This window comes from Mastigoproctus giganteus, chromosome 14 (genome assembly GCF_048544385.1).
Source record: "Mastigoproctus giganteus isolate SK-2022 chromosome 14, ASM4854438v1, whole genome shotgun sequence".
Classification (NCBI taxonomy): domain Eukaryota; kingdom Metazoa; phylum Arthropoda; class Arachnida; order Uropygi; family Thelyphonidae; genus Mastigoproctus; species Mastigoproctus giganteus.
In genome coordinates this window covers 81550683-81567129 of record NC_143588.1, presented here as the reverse complement: position 1 = coordinate 81567129, position 16447 = coordinate 81550683, and the positions used below count along the sequence as shown (strand labels likewise).

General features: G+C 39.1%; 2 protein-coding genes across 2 annotated transcripts; both read left to right on the top strand.

The window, feature by feature from the left end:
- Window positions 1–2361: 2361 nt before the first annotated feature.
- LOC150075294 (irregular chiasm C-roughest protein-like) lies at window positions 2362–2775 on the top strand. Its single transcript, XM_090388437.1, has one exon. It carries the CDS (start codon window positions 2362–2364, stop codon window positions 2773–2775), a length of 414 nt encoding a protein of 137 aa, XP_090244563.1.
- A 145-nt stretch (window positions 2776–2920) lies between these two features.
- LOC150075293 (irregular chiasm C-roughest protein-like) lies at window positions 2921–4033 on the top strand. The gene has a single exon (XM_090388435.1). It carries the CDS (start codon window positions 2921–2923, stop codon window positions 4031–4033), a length of 1113 nt encoding a protein of 370 aa, XP_090244561.1.
- Window positions 4034–16447: the final 12414 nt, after the last annotated feature.

The window sequence follows — 16447 nt, the reverse complement described above, 5'->3', positions numbered from 1 at the left end:
AGCAGCATACCATTCAGCTGTACATTCTGCTACTCATGAAACACCAAATTATCTAATGTATGGAAGAGATCTTATAATGCCACAGCATATTTGGACTTCAGAAACCCATCCTACATATGCCTCTTTGGAGCATTATTCAGAGCAAATGGTAGCGAGGATGCAGCGAACTTATGAAATAGTTCAGCAACATCTGGAAGACGCTGCACAGACACAAGAAAGATATCGCTCTACTAAGGCCGTAGATAAGCAGATTAGGGTTGGAAGCATAGTATATCTTTATACTCCGACGGTTAAACCAGGTAGGACACGCAAGTTGTCACGTCAGAGTAGTGGACCATATCGGGTCATATCTCAAGCATCCGAAGTTAACTATCAGATTCAGCACATATATCACCCTAGGGATAACCAATTAGTTCATGTGGATAGGTTAACTAAAGTAATAGAACGCAAACCGTTTCCAGAACTACGTTTAGAGCTATCAGAAACTACTTCCTTACCTGAACAAACCTCTGAACACACAAAACCAAAAGAGGTATATGTGGAATCAGAAGAAGAAGACTGGATTGACCCTGAGGTTTACCAGGTGCCAAGTTTGCCCGTTTCGATCCCATTTAGGTATTTACCTAATAAGAGTCAAAAACAATCAACAGCGGTAAAGCAAGAGCAACAAACAGTTTCACAGAGTCAAAGGCAAGAGGATAATGCCACTTTGCCAAGCAGGAACCAGCAAGTGCATTCCCAGCCAACACATCAATACAATTTACGAAGTAGAAGTCACGAGCCTCATTCAGTATCAATTCCTGAACATAAGGAAGAGAAAATACTTCCCCAGTCACAAAATGAGATAACTGCTCCTGAAATAGTCCAATCGACAGACGATGAAATGAAACTTAACGCTCCCTCGAAGGATATAGAGAATGACATTGAACTTCAGACTCAGCCAGCTCAGATCTGTTCCGAGGAAAGGACAGAAACAGCACCGCCGCACTCTGAAGGTCTGAGTATATATGATCGACTTGTACAGTGGGCAACAGAACCAATATTCGAACCCGAATCTCAGGAAAACCAGGGAAACTCGAATCAACCCACAGGGACTACTGCGCGTGACCTAGTATTGAGATTTTTAGATGCCCTGAGTTGAGAGGAAAAAAAAAAAAAAAAAAAACTAGCCGTCTACTTCATATACTAGTCATCACAGAGTTAGGTCACATCACTCAAAACCTATCTATAAGGAATAACTTGTGGCTATAAGTACTCTGAACTTTTTGAGGCAAGACGTTTGATTTGAACAAACAAGGTTTTAAAGGTAATGTTTATGGATTCTGTTTTTATTTTGACACACAGAGGCAATTATACGAAAAGTTGGAGCAGAGAAATCTTTTGTCAAGGATAAAGAAACCCCTTCAAGTGAGTGTTCCCCAGGAGTTCTTATTAACCCCGGGACCTTTAAAGTTTTTGTTTATCTCACAAAAGGGTAAGATTGTTGAAGGAATTATACATTTACTAGGAAGAGACGAGTGTTGAAGATATCTTGTGTTATATGTTGGGATTTGATTAGAAATAGACATTGTTTACCCAAGTACGTTATCTATGTGATTTATGTAATAGTAGGAATAATTTTAGCATTTGTTTTTAGTATATAAAGCTTATACTAGGATCAATATGAGAGACAATAAAAGGTATGTTTCTTATGGTAAAAAAAGTGTGTGGGAAGTGTTCAAAATTATATAGAGAATGACTACATTAGCAGGACTGACTACTGGAAAATCAGTGAGAACGACTGCAGGAAGGGTAAGAGAGTACATAGTTCATGCATAACTGAATCTCAGACAGGAAGTAAGAATAACATTGTTACAGGTTTTCCTATAAGAATCATCCAATTAAGTAAAAAATCGGAAGGAGGAAGAAGCAATTAGGGTAGATTCTCTCTCACTTTGTATATCTAAAGCTTAGAGAGATGAATAAAACTAAAGATCAACATTCAGATGTTGAGTGAAAGATTCTTCTTTTTTCTCATCAAAAAAAAAAAAAAAAAAAAAAATATATATATATATATATATATATATGAAGGAAGGGAAGAAGAGGAAGAAGTAACAAAAGAAGTTTTATATTCGTCTTCTCACTCCTCCTGGAAAAAAAAAAAAAAAAAATGAGCCTATCAAATTGAACGAAAAAAAAAAATTTTTGTTCAACTCTGATTTTAGTATTTTAGGTTTTTGAAACAAATTTAATGGAAAAAAAAAAAAAAACCCCACTATCCCCTACATTACAGTTTTATTTTACTTTAGGCCCAAAGGAAAAAAAAAAAAGAGGGGGTAACATTAATTTTTGACAGAAATACATACCAGAATACTCATCAATATGACTTCTCCAGCCCAGATCATGTTCCTACTAGTTACGCTACTTATTCGGTGTACGCCTTATCAGACGGGTATCTTCATTCTTCAGCCATTAGATAGAGAGGCCATTACTGGTCAAACTATCATCATCCCCTGCAGATTAGTTTCAAATCTCACAGTCACTGTAAAATGGTTTTTCAACGGAAAAAGCACAGACCACCTTTTCAGACCACCAGGACTTCCTGATTATAAAATCATCGGATCACCTAGAGAGAATGATTTTGCATTGCAAATCTCCCAACTGCAGCTGCAAGATGAAGGTAAATATTTTTGTCACGTTCAAACTAAGGATGGACGTCAATTCCGATCAAGTACAGCTATTGTAACAATTTGTTACGCCTCTACCACCTCTAATCGGAGAAGGCTCATTCCTTAATGGGAACGAAGGAGAGCAAGCCACTCTTACATGCAAATCTTTAGCAGGAAAACCGCCAGCTATTTTGAGATGGATTCATTTTGATGGTAATCCCATCAACGGATCAGTACAAACCAGTCAGGAATTATGGTCAGACAAAATAAGAATGAACACTTATTTGAAATGGATAACCACTCTATCACCAGAGGATGATAAGAAAGCATTTACCTGTGTCGCTAATCATCTAACTTACTTGCATCCTCTAATGGTCTCAATCACAGTCCTAGTGAAGTATAAGCCGAGAATCACTATGAAAACAACCTCAAAAATCGCACGTGAATATGATCGGTTCAAATTAAAATGTGAAGCCAGAACAAACCCAGATGTTTTCGTTTACAAATGGTTTAAAAACGGAGAACTGCTAATAAAACAAGGAAACGCTTCTCTTGAAATTAAAAGTGTTATGAGAACAAACCATAACGATAACTTCACCTGCTTAGTTCGAAATGAACTAGGAACAGCCCAAGCTTCCTACGTATTGACAGTATCTTACGGACCCATTTTCATATCTAAATTGAATGATATTGCTACAATCCAAGGAAATCCAGTTTTGCTACAGTGTGAAGCTAGAGGAAATCCACTTCCAGTAATAAAATGGTATTTCGAGGATAAGATTATTCAAAGCAGTATCATTTCTACTTTATTAATTCCTAAGATGACACGTCAAACGTCAGGTCGCTACACTTGTACAGCAGAAATCTCAAACTATCCTTTAGTGAAAGACCAGGCATTGATTTATATAAAAGGATCACCAGAAGGAAACTGTAAAACACATCTAGCAAGTTTAGGAGACGACGTTCGGCTACAATGTGTTTTTAAACATGTTCCTCCTCTACAGAATGTGACCTGGAAAAATACCATGACTAATGAACTACTAACCACTCATTTGGAAGTATGGAGTCAACGAGTTGTAACCAGTACTCTCAGCATCGACTCAGTCCAAGCAAAACAATTTGGCTTTTATGAATGTCTTGTATGGAATCAGTGGGGACTGTTAAAATTAGTGGTGCATCTAGAAAGGAATTGGTCTCGTGAAGCAGTATACCTTACGTTAGGAATTCCAGCTATAGTGTTGATCTTAATCACACTAGGAGCAGTGTTATGGAAGCTATGGAAGTGTGGAAGCATCAATATGGAAACTTCAAATCAAATACGCACTTATCAAGTTTATTATAGGGAGAATGACAACGATCGTGTAAGCATTACCAGCCTAGAATAAGAAGAAAAGGGGGAGGAAAAGCCTTTCTCCTCTTCCCTGACGTCTAAATGAGCTTCGGAAGTGATTTTATTTTTAGGAAACACTTAAACTGTATGTGCAGGGACTCATTGTCCCGTGTGAAAAGAGAAAAAACTTTCGAGTGAATTAAAAGAAACACTTAGAACTTTGAACTTTATGAATACTTCTGTTGACATTATACTGACATTCAAATGAAATTTTAATGCAATAACTATGTTAGAGTGATATACTTGTAATAGTAATTGTGAAATAATCATGGAAGTATTAATGCTTTTAAAGGTTTAAATTCTTGGAAAAATAACTTGATTGTTACTTTTCTGTTACTTTTCTACTATTGATCTGTATTATGTGTACTTATATATTAGCACTAATTATATATTAGCATTATGAAAAACACATATATAAATCTAATAAGAACATTTGCTAACTTTGTTTATTTTGTTACATGAACAATGTATCATGCTTGGAGAAAAATCTTGAAGGACGATTATGCTATGGAAAAGACGTGCATCATTCTTAAAACATAAGTGTACTACAGCCTAGCAGACCAACGAAACATTGTGATTAGTGAATGTTATAAAAGGACAATGGACACTTGAGAAGATATAATGAAGATAAGAAAAGTGTTCCTTATAAAACTGTGTGCGCGAAAATGTGTAAAGATAGCCAAAGGAAGATTTACGAACTTATTATTGTTCATTACTAATGTTATACCACTATTATAATATCATAGATATTAACCTTTTAGTATTTTGTGTTTGAAAATATATATAGTCTAGTTATAGAGGCAGTTGTAAAGGAAGAAGCCATCTTCACTTTGGGAAATCCTAGTTTAGGGCCCGATTTGGTTTTTCAGAATTGAGAAGAGTGATTTTCTTCTAAATCCCCAGTCTCAATTCTGAAAAAGGGGGGAGCTGTAGAAGATGTTGCAGTGCTAATTCCGCCTTTTCCTCTAAATCTATAATAAATACATTAATTTTAATTTCTCATAATTCCCCTATTTAGTTATTATCCAAAACCTCGTTTATTGACAATTTTAGAGTTATTAAAACTGAGTATTAAAGCACGTTAGATGTCTTTAAGTCTTTAAATTGGAACCTGTTATAATGGCGACTTAAAATATGGCGAAATTAGCCACAGCAACTATGTAAAAACAAAGCCTATCTAAACTCTACAGAAGCCTGCAGTTGTTTGCCGGCGACGACTATCTTGGGAGCCACCTACGGGTTACATTTTTATAAACACAGAAAGATGCACTTAGCTTCATGCAAATAATGACGACAGAGGGGGGGGGAGCAGTAAGATATACACCCGTGTGAACGGATATGGAAGATTCCTCCGAGCATCATAAACTCGGTGAGTATTCAAGCTAGAGACTCTTCATTTTCCTAATAAGGAGCTGGTGAAGTGTCTACACGTCTGGCCAGAATGTTTGGTACATGGCGTAATCGAGGATGATGGTGACTCCTTTGATTAAGTGTCCCATAACGTGGGAGTTCTCCATTAAGAGAAAGGAAAATGTATAAACAATAAGGGAGAACTAGAGCTATATAAGCAGGTCCTCGAGACCCAGAAAAGCGCGGAGGACGGGAAGTCGGAGTCCAGAGAAAGAGTCGAGAGGAACAGAACGGGGAGGCCGAAGCAGAACGAGAGGTCGGCGTCCAGAGGAGAGTCGAGAGGATAGAAGAGAATAGAGCGGTTCCAGTCGCGGAGAACGAAGGGAAGAGCCGACGCCCAGCCATCTCTTAGACTGGTAAGTTGATGATGAAAAGATGGATTCTTTCTAGCCTCTTATAATCTTGTAACTAATAACTGCTGTGTTTAAGAATGTAATCCCAAAGTCTATGATCTTATTATTATCATAATGATTTGATGAATTGATATCTATGTAAGATTTACTTTCTCTTGTATTAAACCTTATTATGTTTTGCTATAGGAGTTTCTCGTTCTCTGCCAAAACCTCCCATGTAGCCACTAAAGCTAAAGGTTAAAGCATGATTACAGGTTAATCGCGGTTATCGAGTAATCAGTTGCATGATTACCCGATAATAATAAGCACAACGCAAAGCCCAAACTGCGGGGAAAAGGGTAGAAAAGGGGTAAATATCTCCATCTCTCTTCTTCCCTGAGGGTATACGAGGTTTTTGTCCTAACCGAGCCACTAGACGATAAAACAGAACGATATTCCAGATCAGGCGAGATGAACACATTAAAGCAAATTAAGATGGCAGACCAAAAGAAAAGTGTCGGAAACAACGTAACTACACTTAGAACAAAAGTATTGGTTATGCCTAGACTGACTAGTTCTGATACGGCCACACCCTAGTACACACAAAACCTAAGTAAGTAAGTGTAACGAGTATATATCTATGCAGCGAGTAGGTGTGTGTGCGAGGTGACAGGCAAGTACGATTGAGTATATACAATATATTCTAAACCTAACCTTTTTTCACTAAACAAATATAACGGTAAAAATTCAGATCTTGAGTGCTTCTCCATACTTCAACTAAAAGTCAGGAAGAAAGCAGTGATCGGCAGGTGCCATTCACTGTTTTCTCCCGCCCCCTGTCCTCCTAGGCCAATATGTCTAGGGTATTTTTTAAAATAGGGAACTCGTTTTCCGATTTTAAACCAGTGGTATGGGGGATAAACACCCTACCTAAACTAAGCACCCCCCTTCGCAATAATTATCAGAACTAGACCGTAAAATCACTCCCTTCTACGATCACGCCCACAGCGGGAAAACGGAGTGGTACCCAAATAATAGATTTTAGCTTCGCTCCTTTACCTCTGTTATACTTTCTCCTACCAAATTGCTCTCATCAATTTCAACAACCATACCCACACCACCAATCATACTACTCACCTTCACACACACATATCTCTCTACAAAAACTTCTCCAGTCACACACCCTGGCTTGACTAACACTCATTTCATGCATAACAAATTCACACGGTGTCTTCAAAACCCAAAAATAAGTAAGAAGAAGCACCTCAATCATACTTAAATTACTTTATGAAAACCACGATCCCTTTCGAATAGACCTTTTAACATGATGGAGCATTGGCCCCTTTCTTCCTACACACCCATTCAAAACCATCCTTAATCTTCTTTCTCATCTAACATCCACACCGAACACATTTGTACTCAGAAGCAATCAAATTGACACTCATACACCATTCAATCACAGCCTTACAACCGTCCTTTTCCAACCAAACAACAATTTCGCAGTCACTCGCTCCATTGGAACTAAACAAGGAACAACAAACAAAAAAATAATAATAATACGTGACGGTAGCAAAGCACACGGCAGCAGAGAACAGTATCCAAAAAGCGCACAATCGCAAAAGCAAAAAACAACACCAACCACCACAAGCAAAAGGCACCACAAAATGATGACGAAAAAACCAAACGACGTGCAAATGAAAACTTCGTACTTCCCGCCCAAAAAGTAGTAAAACAGAGTAGTAGCAGTAGTATCTTACTACTCTGTGTTCCCTCCACACCAAAATAAATTCACATCCAAATCGAACAATCAGAAACAAAAATGATGCATTCACAATAATCACACAATAACAGAACTCGACAGTACAATATCTCCGTCCTACAACTACGTCATGCGCGGAGACAAAAAGGTAAAGTGCAGCCATTATCAACCCACTGCATGATGGAAGCCTCCTCAACAATTCATGGGAAATGGACCATAATCTGCCACACTGGTCCATTGGCAGATCGACCATATTCAGCAGTCAGAGGCTTGAACTCCCGTCTACTCAAAGAGAATATGCTACTGAACTTCCTCTCCTGACCACTCGGATACGGAGCAAGTGGTACCCAAATAATAGATTTTAGCCGTTTTATCTTTGCATTTGTTTACTTTTATTCTATGTAGTGCTCTGTTAATGTTTATGGAAACGTCACATTTTATTAAAATTATGATTACAGTTCTCTTGTTGGTCATTATAAGAAAAATTTTCTCTTGCTGGTTGATGGTCGGCTGGTGCAGCATAAGCCTCAGGCTTCCTTGCACCCTATGGCTAATAATAATAATAATAATAATAGTACTATTATTGGTAGCCATATTCAGTGCTTCAAGCCATGAGCGCTAGCGATAATCACGTAAATAGTCGACTATTTCAATATCCGGTCGGGGATCAAGATTGTGCTGCTCAATCTTAGTGTATTGTGTCACACTTATACATAGATTTAGAAAAAGCTTCCGCAGTGAATCACAGTTTGGATTTAATATAACGGCATATGGGGAAAAAGAAAAACCATTGTATTATGCCTGGTAACGTAAAATTACCAAATAAAAAAAAAACGTATTATGCTAGTAAAAGTAAAATTATGAAAATTAAAAAAAAAACAGAAAGTCTTTACAATCTGATATCCTTCCGACTGATCGTTGCGACTCATAGCGATTGACATGCCTAGCCCTCTATGCTTAATCTCAGTTAGGATGTTTATCCCCCACTTGCTGCTGTTTAAAACAGAGGCAAGTGTGGGATAAACCCCAAGACTAACGGATTCATGAGTAAAACGGTTTTCGTTATCTATTGTATACAAGATTATGGACACACCGTTTTTCGCTCGAATCCGTCCTGAATTGGTGGCGTAAACTAATATAACCTTCAAGTAGTTCAAAATGAAAATCAATTAAAAAAACTATATTTCTTTCGCTTGAATCGCAGAATACTACTCTGTGGCTTGAATAATCCAGCCAAGAGGGAGAAAACTGTGTTTTCTCAATCTATGTATAAGTGACGCGATACGCTAAACAAGAATTGAAAGAATGACGTCAGTTGCATTGATATTATTATTATTATTAGCTATATGGTGCAAGGAAGCCTGAGGCTTATGCTGCACCAGCCAAAAAAAAAAAAAAAAAAAAAAAAAATGCCCAGTTACCCTGAGAGAAAGAGGAAAGTAGAAGGGATTCACCAAGAAAGAGAAGAATGATGACATCCAGCTCAGGACCCTGTGTCTGCCAAGCCCATACTCACCAGATGTGAGCCCCCAGAGTTAATACCCCGTATAATGAAAGTATGCCAAAACAGCATATGACAGTAAGGCGGGTCTCTCCTTGCCTGCATCGAGGTAATCTCCCTTTTGGAGTTTGAGATTCTTTTCAGTGCTAGCCCAGGTGCTTTGCACTCCTTTAGGACTGGTCCTGGCAATCTAATAGGATTATGCAGGATTGGTAATCAATTTTCAAAGAATCCATTTTGCAAAAAAAAAAAAAAATCAGACAAGGAACTAAATGATTTGGTACTATTATTGATATAAAATTTAAATTTGTCTAAACATAATAAAAATCAGTTATTTTAATAAACACTGAAATTATGAAATGGGATGACATCTACATAGCATCCTATAATTTTCCCAACTTGCAATGAGGCGTGTGTTTGAAAGGCAACTAAGACTATGAGGCATTGCTATACTCTGTCTGTTATCAGTGTTGGACTGGGAGGTTTTAACCACTTCTATCATTTATCATGCCTTGACTATTAGCTGACGATCCAAATTTCCTGTTAATCCCAGAGGCGATCTCTGCCAGACCGGATCGTCTAGTCAACCTCAATATACCTAGGTTTATTCTTCAGACAGTTTGCGTTTGTTTGGAGAAAAACCATCTAACCATCACATGAGACAGAATAACTCCACCACGTTCGTCAAAAAACCCTTAAAAATTCCGGACGTCATTGACGAGATTCGAATTCATGCCTTTTCCAAAAGACATCGGAGAACTGTGGTTATAACCATCATGCCAAATATGCGTATGGTGAATTTACACGTCTCAGAGTTAGTTAGATGGTGTCAGTGACATTGAGGTAAAAAACTATTATTTTAAGGCCACCCGAATAATTAAATTCATCTGCCATGCATTGTGTATTATGTTTGTAAATTGCGTTTGTTCTCTGGTCGATTTGCATGTTTTGCTGGACGAAAAACTCGCGTTTCCGGGGGGAAGGAACCTCGCTATCTACGCCTGAGACCGACTAACTCAGCCATGGTGTGAAAAAGGCCCCTTAAAGTTCCTCGCGTCATCGACGGGATTCGAACCCGGGCCTTTTCCACCCGGTGTGGGGAGGACTGTGACGATACCACTGTGCTACAAGCGCAGACGTGACATTAAGGTAGGGAAACCAGAAGAGAATTTTAGCGATGGGCAAAAATTGCACCCCCATGTTGCTGGTTCTATCGTCAGACTCCAGGCTGTACACCACATAAGAACACGATTTCATTTTTTAGACTTTTGCATCGCATAAAGGTAAGGCATGGTATACATACACTGTATTATGTCAAATTTACATATATCATCTTAAATCTTATTTTTATATTCTAAAAGATATTTCTTGGCTAAATGCACGAGTACGAAGGAGTTTGTTTAATCATGGGTAATGCACACACACACACACACACATCATTTCTACTACCAAGGAAGTTTTAATTATATCTCATATTGTGAATACCTTCACAACCAGTTGCCATGGTATTGCACTACTCGAATAAGTAACGCTTCAACTATGGAGAAGACTATTGTTATTTATTCTCCGTGGTTATCACCACCCAGACGGCACCGTTTCAAGATTTATTGACTCCTCTTCAGTGGGTGGGTAGGTACCCACTGATGCAATAGTGACAACCCAATTATGAACTATAACTCCACAATATGAGAGATGCCTGATGGTGTGTGTGTGTGCAATAAATGTATTTATTTGGTCCATGATGACCCACAGCGGGGCCTGAAATCCCTGACACCTTGCTTTTCAGTCTGCTGCATGTACCAATGGTAGCAAGAATCCCTTCACTTCTGCCTGCCGCTCTAGTTAAGCTGTCATTAGTTTGTCTATCTCCTCAAGCTAGCAATTTTCCGACCCACCTATTACTATTATATACCTATTACTGCCTTGATAACATCAGCAAATATTGTTGCACCCCAACATTTGCCTAACATTGTTAAAATTAAAAACCAAAAAGAAACTACTGTAAGTCTGATTGACTCCCAAGAGCACATCTAATGGTTGTGACTACGGTGATTAGCAGAAAATTCCTTCATCTTTGCCCAGCGATATTAGTTAGGATTCGGCCGAAAATGTGCTATTACTGTGGGGACAAATGGAAAAGAGAAGTGTATAAGTGATCAGTAATGATAATGCCAGGGCGGGATTTAAACTTGTTGTGACCCTAAGCTATAACATGTGAGGTCCTTCTATCTTACAGTTCACCCGTGACAATATTAAAAAAAAAGGATTAAAAAAGATAGAGGAAGGCCCCTTGTAATGCGAGGCCCTAAGCTGCAGCTTGTTTAGCTTATATATAAATCCGGCTTTGGATAATGCAATAATTTTCATCAAAGTCCTTCCACATATATGTTGACTTAAGCAGGTATCCCAGCAAAACATTTCCTCTAAATTAGACTAATATCATCAGCTTGTACTGTCCAAACCTAGCATGGCGAGTGCATTGCCCATGGTTTTCGTCGCCACATACATATTCTTCTTCAACATCATAAAAAAGAATACGCGATTCGTCCGTTTTATTTCCGATTTCTTCAATTTGCTGTTCTCAAGCAGTGCTCGCGGCACCAGTGGACGCTTCTAAGTATATCTTCCATCCCCCATAAAAGTTTCCAATCATGTTAAAATGAATGTTATTGGACAGCAATTCTGAGAGGTAAGAGGGAATGAACTTTTAAAAAGTTCAAGGATATCATAATTATATGAATTAAATTTAAATAAAAGATAAAATGTATTTTGAAATTTAAATGTCGCTCACTCGTCAACCGGTTGGAGGCTTCTGATTTAGACGTCTGTGGAAATGTGTTAAGGAAAAGAAACAGTAATCAGTTAAAAAAAAAAAAAAGGACCGTTATTTGTATAGACTTAATAGCATTAGCATTAGCATTAGCATTAGTAAAGGCATATGATGCAAGAAAGCAAGCTTATTCAGCATCAGCCAAAAAAAAAAAAAAAACCCTCTCCCATTTCACCCCTCCGTTCGTTCGAAATACCTGTCCAGTTGAGCTTTAAATTTGTTTAGGCTATCAACTTCAACAACAAGTGATGGAAGTCGGTTCCACCAATCTCAACCACCCGCTGGCCAAAGGCAAATTTCCGCACATCTATCCGACATCCGTCCTTCCTCAATTTGAATTTATGCCCTCTGAGGTGATTATTCTGAGAAAGATGAAGAATCCCATTGCCATTGAGCATGCTCAAACCATTCAAAGCCTTATACACCTCTATCAGATCACCTCGCCGGTGACTAGTCTCCAGACTCTGTAATTTGCAAAACTTAAGCCTTTCTTCGTAAGAGCAACCCTTTGTTCCATTTACTAATCTTGTTGCCCTTCTCTGTACCCGTTCCAGCAGCTCTACATCCTTCTTGAAATGAGGCCTCCAGACCTGTATACAGTACTCAAGATGTGGCCTTACCATTGCCTTATACAAGGGAATAATCACCTCCTTATCCCTGCTAGAAAAATTCCTGTATATCATTGACAAGACACCATGAGCTACTCTTGCAGCTCGTCTGCACTGCTCAGAGAACTTCATATCTGCCTGCACAATTACCCCCAGGTCCTTTTCATTCTCCACCACTGTCAGTGTAGTACCGCAGAGTTGATACATTGCTCTGGGGTTACTGTTACCCATATGTAGTACTTAACATTTGTCAATATTAAACTTCATTTGCCACCTCTCAGCCCATCTGTTCAACCTTTCCAGATCCTGTTGCAGCAGCATAGTCAGTAGTGTCCTTAACGACCCTGCCAACCTTTGTATCATCTGCAAACTTAGACATTAAACTTGATATCCCATCATCAATATCATTCATAAACACCGAAAACAACAATGGACCCAACACTGAACCTTGAGGAACTCCACTAATAACATTAGTCCACGTTGAGCAGTGTCCATTGATTACCACTCTCTGTCTTCTGCCACTCAACCATCCCCTTATCCATAGCAGCAATTTGCCTCCAATGCCACACTGCTCCAATTTGTGCAGCAGTCTTCCATGTGCAACAGTATCAAAAGCCTTTCTAAGATCCAAATATATAATATCAAAGTTATTCCCTGCATCCAGTTCTTTTGTGACTACATCATAGTATCCAATCAAATTGGTCAGGCAAGACCTGCCCTTAACAAAACCATGCTGCGTCTGAGCTATAACTGAATTCTTGTCTAGATGATCCTGCAGTGCTTCTTTAACCAGTGCCTCCATTAATTTACCTGGAACAGAAGTTAAACTAACAGGTCTATAATTACTTGTGTCAGCCTTTGATCCTCCTTTGTGAATTGGGGTTACATTTGCACATCTCCAGTCTATGGGTACCTCCCCTGAGTCCAAAGAAGCTCTCATAATTATGGCTAGGGGTTTGAATACTTCCTTTGCTGCCTCCTTTAATATAACTGGATAGATCCCATCCACCCCAGGTGCCTTTTTTATGTTTATCCTCAACAATCTCTCCTCCACTTTCCTCTCAGTTATTACAAAATCATCCAGCTCACTGCCAATGTTTACTTTACCTACATCATTCTCCTTCCTGAATAACTCCTCATGCGTGAATGTAGATGCAAAATACTCGTTTAGATTGTTAGCCACCTGAGCAGGATCCTCAACTGTTGAACCATCAATATCCAGTGGACCAATCTGATTCATCCCTTTCCTTCTCGAGTTCAAGTATGTAAAGAACTCCTTTCTGTTTTTCTTTGCATCCTTTGCCAAGGATTTTTCGTAGTCTGCCTTTGCCTGCCTAATCTCCTTTGTGACTTGGTTACAGACCAACTTATATCTATCATAGGCTTCCATGTCACCCATTAATTTGTATGTATCCCATGCATTTTTCTTCTCTGCCACATGTCTCATTAGTCCATCTGACAACCATTTAGGCCTAAACCTTGAACAATATTTCTTAGTTGGTATGTAAAGCCTGGTAGCCACCAAGATTAGTTCCTTGAATGCTTCCCATTTTGAGTTTGCTGTTGGGAACATCATCAGTTGGTCCCACTGTATAGAATTTAAATACTGTCTCAGACCATCATAGTCGCCTTTACGAAAACAAAAACCCTTCCCTTTACCTCTGATGGTAGTTACCTCCTTGAGTAAATCCCACTTCAACACACTGTGATCACTGCCACCTAGTGGTTCATTTATCTGCAGGTTCTTAATGCATGAAGAATCACTACTGATAATCAGATCAAGAGTATTGCTCCCTCTTGTTGCCTCACGAACATGCTGATGTAGAAAACAATCATCCAATAAATCCACAAAAGCCTTGCTAGTGTGCGAGTGACCAATCCACAAATTCCAGTCAATATCTGGGAAATTAAAATCTCCCATTATAAGACACTTGATTTACTGGCCCACTCTATTTCCCTGTACAATATATTATTATACTCATCAGAGTCATTAGGCCTATAGCACACTCCTACTCTCAATTTTGATTTCCCTATGCTTATGTCACACCAAACTGACTCAACACTGCCCTGTCCATCGATGTCAACTGGCTTCACTTCCTTTGACTTTATGTGTTTCTTAATTAATAGCATAACCCCTCCTCCCCTCCTGTCCTGTCTATCCTTTCTATATACATTGTATTCCCCAAATTCCAGTTCCGCATTACTTATATCTGTGTGACACCACGTCTCTGATATCCCAACAATATCTGCCTTTGATGTTTTGAGCAATACCTCAAATTCATCAAATTTATTTACCAAACTCCTAGCATTGGTGTACACGCAAGTATACATGCACCTGTTTCTATTCTTAGCTACCCTAACACAACCCATGTGTTTACTTGTAACGCAATGACTACCAGCAGTCTCTGAAATATCCTGCATCTTGTTTTTCAGACTTCTGCTCATTTGAATGGAAGCAGTGCAAGAATCACTTCCACCTCTGCCAGTGGCTACTGTTAATCTATTAGTCCTTGTATCCCCCCCCCCAACTAGCAGTTTTCCGACCCACCTAACACTGCCTCGACAGCATCAGCAAAAATTCTTGCACCCTTTCTATTTAAGTGTATCCCATCCCTGTAGAAGCAATCTCTCCTGTTAACAAGTACAGTCCAGGCTGAAAAAAATTCTACGCCTTGAGCCTTGCACAATCCCTCCAGGGCCGAATTGATCGACAAGGCTCTCATCATATACTCCCTCCTATCGTGTCTGGGCAGAATTGCAGACACTTTCAAGTTCAACCCTAATTCACGGCTTTTTTTCAACAGTGACCTGTACTTGCTAAGTAATTCCGCCGGTCTCCTACTCTTAATATCATTAGTGCCAACGTGTACAACTATATCACCTTTTGTGCCCTTAAAAGATGATATCCGCTCTACAACGTCATCAACCTTTGCCCCTGGCAGACATACCCTGGTCCTATTCCACCTATCCTTTTTACAAAGCATGTTCCCCGTTTCCCTGACAATAGAGTCACCAAGAACTACTAGTTCCTGTGGGACCAGCGCATTCTGCCTAGGGGGCTGCCCCTGTGTTGCCTGATGACCAAGTGCAAGCTCTGGCGTTGATGTGGGCAGCTGAGAGCTTGATGGGCCCCTCAATTTATTTCCTTCGAGGGTATCCACCCTGTCCTTCAAGGTCTCATAAAGGCCCATAACAACGCTGAGTTGTCGCCTGATTTCCTTGCACTCGTTACATCGTGCACACACAAAGACATCCCCCTTGGCAGTATCATGTCCCGTACCCGACTGCTCCGCGAACATCAAGCAAACAGTGCATTTTAATAGACTGTGATTCAGAGGGCAACTGCCCCCCTCAGTTCTCCCCTAAACCACAGCACTCCCATTAGCTTGAGCCTTTTGCTTTGCTGCTCTGGCCAGAGTCATGATTCCAATTTAATTCAATAAAATTTAAAACAAAAATTAAATCCTTAAGTTATATCCCAAAACAGTTATGTTATATATATATATATATATATATATATTTTTTTTTTTTTTTTTTTTCGGTATCTAGTGTTCCCTTTATACAACTTCCGTATCACGTGTACCACTATAGTTATGTATTAAAAGTTTAAGGCATCCACAACCCAGCTTTTGGGTTTTCCTGTAGGGTTTTTTTTAAGCACATCAGTGACTTAGGCAATATTGTGACGTGTACATTTTGTCTATGAATTGCTTGTATTCTATGGTCAATTCGCTATTTGCTGGCTGAAAAACCCGCGTTTCCCAAGAAAACTATAGTACTCTCGCCCGAGACTGACTAAATCATCCAAGTTGTGAAAAGGTCCTGTAAAAATTCTTCCTGGACGATATTCGAACTCGTCTTTTCCACCTGGTGTAGGGATGACGGCAATTCTACCAACGCAATTTTTACAGACAGCAAAGCAGGAACAATATGCTACTATGGCTTTAGTTTCCGATGATCCTAACAGAC

Bases quoted from the DNA above. Each gene is read 5' to 3' on its own strand.
- LOC150075294 (XM_090388437.1), top strand. From the start codon at position 2,362: ATGACTTCTCCAGCCCAGATCATGTTCCTACTAGTTACGCTACTTATT.
- LOC150075293 (XM_090388435.1), top strand. From the start codon at position 2,921: ATGAACACTTATTTGAAATGGATAACCACTCTATCACCAGAGGATGAT.